Source organism: Castor canadensis, chromosome 3 (assembly GCF_047511655.1).
Source record: "Castor canadensis chromosome 3, mCasCan1.hap1v2, whole genome shotgun sequence".
Taxonomy (NCBI): Eukaryota; Metazoa; Chordata; class Mammalia; order Rodentia; family Castoridae; genus Castor; species Castor canadensis.
Genome location: NC_133388.1, coordinates 178,877,204 through 178,890,048, shown reverse-complemented (window position 1 = coordinate 178,890,048; position 12,845 = coordinate 178,877,204). Strand labels below are relative to the sequence as shown.

Genomic DNA, 12,845 nt, shown 5'->3' with positions numbered 1-12,845 from the left:
TATTGTGAATTGTATATCAAACACATCCAACTTCCAAATTTGTATCTCTACCCCAGAATTCTTCCCAAATACTAATGCTACCAACCTGACATCTTCTCTGGAATATCAAATGGACATCTCATTATCATAATCATGTCCAAAACAATGTACTTCTTGTCCCACTTTTCCTAAAAAAATCCCTCACCAATTTTGCTCTGCCTGTGGTCTCATTTCCTCAGTAAAAACTGTTCATCTCTTCTCACCTTGCTCACTACTGTATTCCAGAGCTTCATGCTGACACAAAGTAGGAACTCAAGAAATATTTGTTGAAAGAATGAATAGATAAGTGAATGAATCAACTGTTACATAATTAATTATTCAGTGTTTATGCATTACATAAAATGAGTGAGTTATTCTGAAGTATAGATGAAACAGACAAGATGGCATGCCACATACATTATTCATACATATATCTGCAAATGTATACAAGTAAATATGCTTACTGTCTAAAATGATCCCAACTAGTGGATCAGAATTTTTGTTTAAAATTTCCCAAAGAGCAAATGGCTCCTGTGGAGTGTCAGGAAGAATCCGGAATAGAAAACTGATTGTGTAATCAGAAGGCAATCCTTCTGGATGCAAATACCTGAAAGTAGAAAGAAAACAATGTTTTAATGTATTTTTCCTAAAAATATATATTCTTTTGATTATAAAGTAAATATACTTCCATTACATAAGCTTTTTCTTTGATGGTACTGGGGTTTAAACCCAGGGACTCATGCTTACTAGGCAGGTTCTCTACCACTTGAGCCATTCTGCCAGCCCCAAGCTTTTGAAAGCATTAAGAATCACCATCAATCCTAACCAGATCACTGTTTCAGTGTGGTACATTTCCCTGCTGCTGTAGCTGTTGGCTTTGCACAGTGACTTATATCTGTAATCCCAGCTATTTTGGAAGCAGACATTGGTAGGATCACAGTTCAAGACCAGCCTGGGGGAAAAGTTAGCAAGACCCTATCTCAACCAACAGCCGGATGTGGTGTCACTCACCTGTCATCCCAGTTATGCAAGAGGGGGTAGGTAGGAGGATCACAGTCCTAGGTTGACCTGGACAAAAACATGAGACCCTACCCAAAAGATAGCAAAAAGGGCTGGGGGCATGGCTCAAGTGATAAAGCATCTAACTAGCAAGCAAGAGGTCCTGAGTTCCAAAGAATGTTGGTTTTAATCTACTTTATATCATTTTGTATTTTCTTAGCATCTCTTAATAAACATTTTCCATTTTCTTAAATATTTTCTAAAGCATGATATTTAATTGTCACACAATCTTCTCTTGTTTGGCTATTTCCTAACTTATCTAACCAGTCATTTCTCATTGAACACTTAAGTAGTCTCAGATGTTTGTGTATAATAAATGTTTATCTATAATCCTTTTGTAAAACTTAACATATGATTTTGTCACTTTCTACCACATGTTGTAGTTAATTGCATTCCTGTCTATGTTAGACCTTTTGATGTACCAGCTAGATCCACCTTCAAGAATTAAGAATATATTACTCCTGGTCCTGGGAGTGTCGTATAAAGAAAGCTTTCAACATCAGCCTCCCTTCTGGAATTTCTTTGGCTGAAGAAAGATGTGCCTGACTACTGGGTACAAATCCCAACATTGCCACTTAACAATGTGATTATAGCCAAGTCATTAGCTTCTTTTGTGTTTCTGTTTCATAACTGAGATAGTAATTGTATCTACTTCATAGAGTTGTTTAGAGGTTTGGGAGAGTTAGCATACATAAGGACTCTGAATAATGCCTGGTATATGTAGTACCATATATGCATCAATTTTTAAAATATATTTTCTCAGAAGATTACATGCTAAAGTTCAATCAGCATTATATATGAGTCTAGTGTTTTTAAGCAGAGAAATGTAAACATCATTTGCTTTAAACATCATGGAAAATCCTATTGGGAACTATGGCAATATATTTCAAATTAACATCATTTTCAATATTGAGATAAAACAAACACATGATAGACTTTAATATCTTGCAACAGAAACATACTTGGTTGGTTGAGAAACCAGAGCGTCTTTGTGGAGTTGGTAACATGGGTACAAGTTGAAGGTACCGGGCTCCATAGAAACCCCTTCCACTGATGAAAAATCCTTTTCAACCAAACCAAACATTTCCATCATTTTAAATCCTAAGGGAAAAAAACCCAGAGAGAGAGAGAGAGAATAAGAATTTTTAAATTTAAGTATTTTTCTATTAAGGATTTTAATGCAAAAAAACTAGAAACCTGACTCCCCAATGAGAGCTATTTAATATATTTCTATTTGTAAAAATTGTAGTAATGCATACCTGCAATGTCAATGCCATCTTTGTGCACCAGTGGGCAGGCTGGAAGACAAAACAACAATGTAAAACTCTAACTTACATCTATTCCAAATATATCTTTCCCTGTGGTGAGCATAGGAAACTAACATATCCTTCCCAGAAGTGAGTTGTGGAGAGACTACAAATCAGATGTGGCTGTGGTTTTCTCTGCTTTTGTAAAGACTTGAAATGCTATAAGGTGCACCTTTAAAACCAAAGGGTCACAGCTTCCTCTTCTCATCTCCTGGGTACCTTAAAATCATTGTCATAGCACATGTTGGGAGACACCCCACTTCTAGCATATTGGACTAATGAGCAGTTTTCATTCACTTTTGAAAACTACTTCTTACATTTCTTTAAGCACATTGACTTTTAAATATAAACTCTCGTTTCACTAGGGAAGATCTTTATCAACCTAAAACTCGACAGCATTTGGGAGGCTGAGGCAGGAGGATCACAAGGTCAGCTTGACTACATAGTGAGTTTTAGAGGCCAGCCCGAGCAACATAGCAAGACACTGTCCCCAAACAAAACAAAACAAAATACAAAAACAACAACCCTTAAAACTCTAGAGGGAAGGTTTACTCCATGTGCTCAAAACTATAAACCTTAATAATATCTGCATCAAGTAAATGGATAGAACTGGAGAATCTGATGTTAAGCAAAGTAAGCCAGGTTCAGAAAGTCAAAAGTTGCATGTTTCCCTTATATGTGGAAGCTAGACCTGTAAGTTAAATGTACATATAGATACTTATATGCTATATATGAATATAATATAATGCACTATACTGTAAGTTGTTGACTATTAGGGCAGCATGATGACAGAGAATGAGTAAGTAATGGGGGATTTAATTTGACTAAAGCATGACACATACAGGCCTGAAGTACCAAGGCAAAACCCCCTTGGACTATCAATATATGCTCAAAAAATGAAGGGTAGGAGGGGAAAATAGATCTTTTCTGGGGGTAGGTACCAGTGGGAGGTGCATGGGCATGAGGAAAGGGGGAACTAAGGTGAATAAGGGGGGTGTATTTTGTATTCGTCTATAAAAATAGAAGAATGAAATCTGTTGAAATTGTTCTAAGAAGGGGGTGAGGGAAGAAGAGGGAGAATGATGGCGGGGGAAATCTAAGATATATTGTAAGCACATATGTAAATATCACAATGTATCCCCCTGTACAATTATTATATGCTAACAAAATAATTTAAAAGATAAAAATTAGTAGTAAGAAAAAAATGTCTGCATAACAAATAGCTCTTTCCTCTGTTCAAGGTGGGATCCATTATTCAACCAATATTAGATATTTCACAGTTTAAACAACATATGTACGAATTTCAAAGAACTAACTTGCTGATGCAGTTTCACAGACAAAAGTAATTAATTCATCTTCAATTTTCTTAAAGGCATCAAAGTCATCCACGAAGAAGACATGGCGTGCACTGGGCTTGCTGCCAATGCTAACCAATTCTGAGTAATCCGCATCAGCCACACCAATTGCAAAAATGTTGTAGCCTGTGGCAGAAAGAGAACCAATTTTTTTGTTATTTTAAATTGCACAAAATACAGCAACACAAGACTTTGGATGTCCCAAATGTTTAAAATGTGTTTCTTTAGGAAGGCCAGTGGGGGTGGACAATCCATTCCTTACAGTTCATCAGAATTCTGCATGCACATTATTCATTATGTGAGAATTATTCCATCATCTCCTAAAGAAATTTTCCATTTTAAAGAAAGTTAACGCCACAATTACTGCTGCAGACAAAATAGTTCCCATTTGAGTAACATCTTTATGTTTGCATATTTGTAATAGTTATTTCAACATTTATGAGATGAGGTACAGCTGGTACACAGAAACTGAACTATCTCAGTGTTTTTTTCAGAAGTAGAAACTAGGATAAGCCTAGCAGCCTAAGGTGGGTCATCATTCAAAGCCTCACACATAAAAAGCTACTATTTTCCAGGCATATCTTATATAATTTATAATCACAATGGTCCAGTGAGAATCTCTATTTCACAGAGTAGGAGAATAAGGAGTTTTTGTAACGAGGTCTTCGCCCTAGCCCTTTACAATGGTCCTTTACGTAGTATTGTAGTTCAGAGCTGGGGATGCTTATACAGGGTATCCTGTACAGAACAAAAGTGTTAGAGAAAATGATAAGTTTTCTCAAATAAAAGAGTAGAGTTACAGATTTGTAAACCAGAGGATTTTAAAAATCACATTGTCTAGTTAATAAAGATTTTGAATTCTTTAAGCAAAGCTGATGAAGCCTATGAATTTGTATATAGCAAACAACAATGCTGACACTGTTATATAAACAGTAGTGTTTATGTATCTAACACTTACCATCTGATTGCATTTCCCTGGAGATTTTGGTCACATCGTCTTGTGATCTTCCATCAGTGATAACCACAATAACCTTCGGGACGCCTCTTCTCGTACCTGACTCTGCAGTAAACAAGGTATCTCGGACATACTTAATTGCTTTTCCTGAAACAAAGGAAGGCAATGGTTCAATTTCACTCCTTTGTTTTGCTAGAGAGAAAAGGGTGAGACAAAGTTCTGAAATCAATGAAAGTAACTTAAAAATTTTTTTATGCTTCAAAGAAAACATCATTTCAGTAATTACTAATAGTAAATTACTGGGCATTTTTGGTCTTACCTGTTTTTGTATTTCCTCCTTTGTATGAAATGTGTCTAATTGCATCGAGAACAGTCTCTTTGGTTTTGTAAGCATTTAGTTTGAATTCTGTTCTGGGGTCATCAGTGAACTGAACCATAGCCACCTGGACAGAGAAGGCATAGTCACTTTACACAGGTGTAGACTTCCACAAGCTTGGAGAACGTGAACAGCTGCACCATATCACCTACAATTTTACTTCCTTCCTGAATTGATTCTGCATGCCTCTTGGAGGAATTTCATACAAATCACATATCAAATTGAACACAAATTAAATAGCTTCTTTCTATCCAAATACTTTTCAGAAAATAGTTTTTAAAAATCTCTCTAAAGCACAGAGGATGTTTGCCTCCTCATTTGACAAGTGACAAATGGTATCCTAAGCCTGGAAAGGGGACGGATGTCAGAGAATCAGAGCTGAATTCTTTACAAGGACTTCCTTAGGAAGCAAACCTAAGAATCAACTAATTCTAGTCTAGCCACTTTACAGATAAGGTAGTTAGGCACATAACTTGACAAGACCACAAGTGTGTAGTCACTGAGAGTCAGCAGTTAAAGCCAAGTAAATTTCATCTCAAAATCTGTGATCTTAACTAGTACAATATAAACCTACCTGGCTTCATTTCCTACAATTTACTTTTATTCCTGTGGAATTTGGGGGCCATTTTAATTGATTATTTTTGTTTATATTTTAGAACTGTGACCTACAATATTTATTAAACGAATAAATTAATTTCATGTCCTGCTTGATCTGTAGCAATATGTGACCATAACCTCTTCCTTTCAAGATTTTAATATCCTTAAAAGCAGGGAAACTATTACATGCACTATTAAAAAAGACATTCTTCTTTAGAATAGAAAAGAAATGTGGCATTTCTACCCTGTGTAATTTGCTGAACTCAACAGCATTTAAGGATTAGCATCACCTCCTTAGAGTTCCTTATCCAAATCCCTTGACAAGTAGTCATAGTAAGAGCCTGAGAAATAATTTTAATGCATAGAATGAATTAGTGATTGATTTATTAGCCTTACCTGCGTTCCATCTGCACCAATCTTGTCCAGGGCTCCAACAGTACTGTACAGAAAGTTGATGATCTTATTAAAATTGTCATCTCCAATGCTCCAGGATCCATCTACCATAAACACCAGGTCTGCCTTGGCAGCTTTACATACTGAAGACCAAGAATAAGATTGAATCAGAGATAAAAGAAAAATATAGTACTTGCAAAATCAGTAAGACAGATAATGATTGCCCTCTAGTAACTACAGCTCTTTCTCAAAGAAAAGGTTTAATTAAACCTGGTAAGGTTCATCGTCTAAGTTCTTGATCATTATGCTTCTTCACCATCATTTCTCTTTTATACCCAAAGTTCTCATTCATAACTGAAATGCTCTTATTGGGCTTGTGGATACAAGGATGGGAAAAATTAACCAATCTCAACCACAAAGAATTAAAATGAGAAAACAGGAGTCTGTGGGACCTGGATTTAGAGACAGAAATATCAGAAAATGCTGTCTAGTGTCTTCTGATTGGAAGGAAGTACATGCTATCACATCTCTTTGTGCATCCTGTCCTCTGCACATTGTCATTAAGTTAACAGCAGGGAGACTCAAGTTCAGAAGGAAGGTATATGATATGATGGAAGCAGATTAATCTAAAATTCAATGTGTATTTGGATTGAGGCCAAAAGAAAACTTTAATTCCAGCCTTGCTTAAAACTCCTTTCTATGCCCTTCTACTGCCCATTGGTACATGTCAAACATTGTAGAATAATGCTGGTAATGTTACTATTATATTAATGCTATCATTTTCAATAGGTATTTGGATCCCAACATAATTAAACAACCAACCTCCCCCTCCCCCAAATACCAATAAAGACATACTCCATTGAAAGCACTGTTTTCAAAGTCCTCCCCTGGTGTCATGAGCTGTTTTAAATTATCTATGCCTTGTATATCACCCTATACCAAGATTAACTCAAAATGGATCAAGGATCTTAATATCAGACCCCAAACACTTAAGTTGATACAAGAAAGAGTAGGAAATACTCTGGAGTTAGTAGGTATAGGTAAGAACTTTCTCAATGAAACCCCAGCAGCACAGCAACTAAGAGATAGCATAGATAAATGGGACCTCATAAAACTAAAAAGCTTCTGTTCATCAAAAGAAATGCTCTCTAAACTGAAGAGAACACCCACAGAGTGGGAGAAAATATTTGCCAATTATACATCAGACAAAGGACTGATAACCAGAATATACAGGGAACTTAAAAAACTAAATTCTCCCAAAACTAATGAACCAATAAAGAAATGGGCATGTGAACTAAACAGAACTTTCTCAAAAGAAGAAATTCAAATGACCAGAAAACACATGAAAAAATGTTCACCATCTCTAGCAATAAAGGAAATGCAAATTAAAACCACACTAAGATTCCACCTCACCCCTGTTAGAATAGCCATCATCAGCAACACCACCACCAACAGGTGTTGGCGAGGATGTGGGGGAAAAGGAACCCTCTTACACTGTTGGTGGGAATGTAGACTAGTACAACCACTCTGGAAAAAAATTTGGAGGCTACTTAAAAAGCTGGACATCGATCTACCATTTGATCCAGCAATACCACTCTTGGGGATATACCCAAAAGACTGTTACTCCAGAGGCACCTGCACATCCATGTTTATTGCGGCACTATTCACAATAGCCAAGTTATGGAAACAGCCAAGATGCCCCAGCACTGACGAATGGATTAAGAAAATGTGGTATCTATACACAATGGAATTTTATGCAGCCATGAAGAAGAACGAAATGTTATCATTCGCTGGTAAATGGATGGAATTGGAGAACATCATTCTGAGTGAGGTTAGCCTGGCTCAAAAGACCAAAAATCGTATGTTCTCCCTCATATGTGGACATTAGATCAAGGGCAAACACAACAAGGGGATTGGACTATGAGCACATGATAAAAGCGAGAGCACACAAGGGAGGGGTGAGGATAGGTAAGACACCTAAAAAACTAGCTAGCATTCGTTGCCCTTAATGCAGAGAAACTAAAGCAGGTACCTTAAAGCAACTGAGGCCAATAGGAGAAGGGGACCAGGAACTAGAGAAAAGGTTAGATCAAAAAGAATAAACCTAGAAGGTAACACCCATGCACAGGAAATCAATGTGAGTCAATGCCCTGTATAGCTATCCTTATCTCAACCAGCAAAACCCCTTGTTCCTTCCTATTATTGCTTATACTCTCTCTACAACAAAATTAGAGATAAGGGCAAAATAGTTTCTGCTGGGTATTGAGGGGGGGAGCGGGAGGGGGTGGAGTGGGTGGTAAGGGAGGGGGTGGGGGCAGGGGGGAGAAATGAACCAAGCCTTGTATGCACATATGACTAATAAAAGAAAAGTGGAAAAAATAAAATAAAATAAATTATCTATGCCTCTCTTCCCTTTCATTAGTGTACATCATACACTAATGATGTTAACTCGGTTTTATGATGAGCAAAAAATTTGCTCTTCAACAATCTGAATCTTTTACTCTTAGGCCAACTGCAAATAAATAGTCTATGAGAAAATGGGTCTTTCTCCTTTCCTTAGGAAAAAACCCCCTCAGTTTCTATTTTACTAAGTGGAACTTCATTCCTTTAAAGCTATTTATTATGTAAAATAAGCCATTTCCAAGTGAAGTAAAACTCCAGGGACAGGAAGGATCTGGTGAGGTTGCTCTCCTGAGTTTGGTTTATAAAAGTTTACAAACTTGTAGTCTGAATCTAAAACTGAATAGAATCACAAGATCTGATAATTATAAGTTTATATAAGAAAAGCAGGTCCTCTGTTTCCAAGGAAAGATGAAACAAAGATAGTTTTTCCTTGGAAATGACAGCAAAATCTATTTAAAATTTTACTAAGGAAACATTTCCATAGTGAATCAAAGAAAGAAAATACATTAACATGAATGAAGAAATTACCTCTGTGATATGAAATTGTTTTATATTTTCTTTATTAAGCTTCTTTACCTATCCAATATTGAGAATAATCATAGATACTGAAGCTAGTGAAGGCTAGATATGAAGATGGAAGAAGAAAGAGTTTGGTATTCCAGGTAGAGGAACATTTAAAAATGTAGGACAACATAAGATGTGTATGAGTAGGCTGAGTTGTACAGTTTTGCTGTTATAAAGCATCAAAAAATAGTCTGGAAAATGATGCTGCAAGGCTGATTGACAAGTGAAGACTTTTCATGTCATGCCAGGACAGACATTGAATTTTGTTAGAATATCTCATTTCCTCTTTGATTCCTTTACTTTACTGCTCTCTGCATCATCTGACCCTGACTCTAAGCTCCCATCCAATAAGAGCAATTTTTCACATATCCATGGTATGAATACAGGCATTTCAAAATGCATGATGAGTGGAAGAACTCTTGCAATGGAACCTTCTAACTACACGTTCATTTTTCTCCTATCTTCCCTCCAGTTCACTATCCCTGTTCCACCAAGTTATCTTTTTTTTTTGGTTTTTTTTCTTCTTCTTCTTCTTTTTTTTTTTTTGAGACAGATTCTTGCTACGTAGCCTAGACTGATCTCAATTCAACATCCTCTTGCCTCAGCCTTTTAAGTGCTGGTATTACAAGTGTATACTACCACACCTGGCTAAAGTTATCTTTCTTAAACAAAGATTTTTATCAGGTCACCCTTCCTTTATGAAAACTTCTCAGGGCATTCTCTACTCAAACTCCTCATTCTGGTCCATTAACTACTTTATGTACCATTATCCTCACTCTTTTCTCTACGCTGCAATAAGGTGTTGTAGTTCCCTGAATATATTACATACCTGGATCACTCTGTAATAGAGAGTATTACTCACTGCGTTATTTATCTCTCATGCTTCGTCTTTACAGGAAGATCAAATTTCTTCTCCTTTATGAGTCATAACCTGCAGCAGCATTACTTATTCTCATTCCTGGGCTATCATAGTACCATCTCTTTACTCATACCCATGACTGAAAATTATCTACAGAACCCCGCATTTCTCTTGTAGTACTGAAGATAAGCAGACAGCAGCAATCATGTACTATGGCTGTATTCCCCATGCCTAGCATAAGCTTTGAGACTTAATAGTGTGGTTAATAAAATTTCATTAGTGGAATGAAAGAAATTAATGATCACTACCTTGTTGAGAGGCTTTTTTTTTTTTTTTTAAATTACCTTAACAGATCCAGTAAAGGTTCTGAAGAGCTATTGTATGAGGACAGAGGAATTGGAAAGGCATTTCAGAGGTGAGCCGGGAAACAATTCTCCTTGATTTCAGAGTTATAAACCACATTTTCACTTATGAATTATGTAACTATTCTTTCTTGGTTAACATTTACACTCTGATATTTTCAGTGAAATTTATACTAAGCAATTCTGTTAGGCAAATCCACTCTTTGTGTATAGAATTTATTATTGAATTGATTTAAAAAAATACACCATGCTTATATTAAGTAGAAAATTAGGTAACACAACAAATATCTTTTAATAATGCCTTGATTTTAAATGAATAAACAAAACCCACAGTCTTAAACGTAGAGTCACGCTGTTATTATATCATTCTCTTACCTTCTTTTGCTGGTGGAATGGTTGGAGGAAAAGTTGGTGGTTGAGTAGGAAGTGACACTGAAAAGAAGAGACAAAAAGAACATCAAATAGTCATCGTATCTGTAGGGAAGAGAGAGAGGGCTTGGAATAATCATTCTTCAAGGGTGTTGATGATTTTGACAACTGTCTTCTTGAAGAATTTAATGACTCCTATCAACCAGTCACAGCCTGTGAAAACTGAATATCCATCTTCTCATCCTCAGACCAAAGGCTTAAAATGCCATTTTTCCGCAATTCAGTCTACTCAGCAGGAGTCAATGCAATGAAACTGACAACTACAAAGTGGTTCTGATGTTGATTTAAGGAGGAATCCTGCCAACCCATTTCAGATGTATACTCACTCTGCCTGGCTGCTTTCACACGTAAAGTTAATGTCATTTCTATTCTGCCTGAGTAAGGGTTGACCATAAGTTCTTGATCCATGTCACTTTCCACCCTTCCCACCCTGTGTCCCCCCAGGATGCTGGTTATGAATGGAATCTGATTCACTTTGTGTTCTGCTCAGCCTGCATCCGGAAAATGTCTTTGAGTTCTGAGGATCAAGTGTAAACATTGACGGACTCGTGTGTGTCTAGATCTTTTCAGTCCGGGTGATGTGGGATGAGAAGTCTTCATACTATGTAGAGGTGTCATGTGGTTAGAGAACACAGGAATTGATCAGATCAGGGGTGGTTCTCATGCTAACTCACATGGCAAAGCACTAGGAAATTAGTATTGTTAGGTGAATGGAAAATATTATTTTCTTAGGTATTCATTTCTATTCATGTTTGATATTGCAGATTTAAGAAAATCTAAAATTATCATTATCACACTTCAATATTTGGGAAAACCCTCTGCTATTAACGAAGAAAATGTCTGGCTTCAAGAAGTAGTAAGCAACATGGAGTTGGAGGTGTAGCTCAAGTGGTAAAGTACCTACCTAGTGAGTGTGAAGTCCTGAGTCCAAACCCAAGTACCACAAAAAGAGATAGAGATAGAAAGGGAGAGGGAGGGAAGAAAAGAGAGAAAGAGAGAGAGAGAAGAAAGAGAGGAGAGAGGAAGGAGAGAAAGAAGGAGAGAGAGAGAAAAGAGTGAGAGAGGGGAAGGAGATCAAGAGAGGAAGGAGAGAAAGAAGGAGAGAGAGAGAGAAAAGAGAGAGGGGGAAGGAAATCAAGAGAGGAACGAGAGAGAGAGAAAGGAAAGAGAGGAAAGAGAGAAAGAAGGAGAGAGAGAAATGAGAGAGGGGGAAGGAGACAAAGAGAGAAAGGAGAGAGGAAGGAGACAAAGAAGGAGAGAGAAAGAGAGAGAGAGAGAGAGAGAGAGAGAGAGAGAGAGAGAGAGAGAGAGAGAGAGAAATAGCTGAAAAGATTCAAGACCAGGCAGATGGGTAATTCACCCAAAATGTTGAAAAGGGAATTCCTTCATTGGCAAGAAGTTTGAAAGAGAAGAATCTTAAGGTCTCTTCCAATTCTATGACCCAATAAAATGAAATTAAATAAAAATGATTCAACATCAAAAGAATGAGGTAACTATATTACTGTTATGGAAAAATACCCAAGAATAATTTTATGTGAGATAAAAAAGGCATAGAAAATCATGGCCTGATCCCATGTGCAAAAAAAAAATAAAAGAATTTTTTGAAGGAAACAACAGTGATAGAAATAGGTATTTCTAGAAAGGAAGAATAGAAAAAGCGGGAGATCAGCAATACACTTTATATATCTCTGTACTATTATGAATATGTGCATCACTGCTATTAAAGGTGCTTTTTTTTAAAGCTACTGAGTTCCAAAAGTGAAAAAAGTAGAGAAATCTTAGCACTAAAACTAGAATTTGAAAACTTTCTTGAAATCACCACAAAATTCTTCCAAAAGCCAGATTTAGTCATTTTATAATTTGTGGAAGTAGTTAGTAACCTTTATAATTGTGCAAAATTAAGTTAATGTATAAAGTTGGGCAATATCCAAAATTCAGTCAATAAATCAAGAACCAACTCAATGAGAGGCTATGCCAGTCAGATCAATATGTTTGGGCAGAACATCTGACCAAAGAATCTCTTGGGTAAGAATCGCAATGCACTGGTGCACATTTTTATATTCTATATGTGGCATACAGATGGTCCCTGTCTTTAAGCATGTCACATAGTAAAAGGGACAGTCTTGATCTGCATTGCTTCAGAAGACTGACCTAGAGCCAGTGGGTGG

At 36.7% G+C, this 12,845-nt stretch overlaps 1 protein-coding gene across 6 annotated transcripts in view; it reads right to left on the bottom strand.

Annotated features, from left to right (window-relative positions):
• The window catches only part of Col14a1 (collagen type XIV alpha 1 chain), a 277,904-nt gene that overhangs the window by 70,892 nt on the left and 194,167 nt on the right, over positions 1-12,845 (bottom strand). For all 6 annotated transcript variants that reach the window (XM_074069130.1, XM_074069129.1, XM_074069128.1 and 3 more), the window contains 8 exons: positions 10,624-10,680; positions 6,064-6,203; positions 5,014-5,137; positions 4,698-4,841; positions 3,701-3,865; positions 2,337-2,375; positions 2,040-2,178; positions 483-625 (listed from right to left, as the gene is read on the bottom strand). In XM_074069130.1, the coding sequence (XP_073925231.1) occupies positions 483-625; positions 2,040-2,178; positions 2,337-2,375; positions 3,701-3,865; positions 4,698-4,841; positions 5,014-5,137; positions 6,064-6,203; positions 10,624-10,680 (951 nt within the window). The remainder of the gene's footprint in view (positions 1-482; positions 626-2,039; positions 2,179-2,336; positions 2,376-3,700; positions 3,866-4,697; positions 4,842-5,013; positions 5,138-6,063; positions 6,204-10,623; positions 10,681-12,845) is intronic.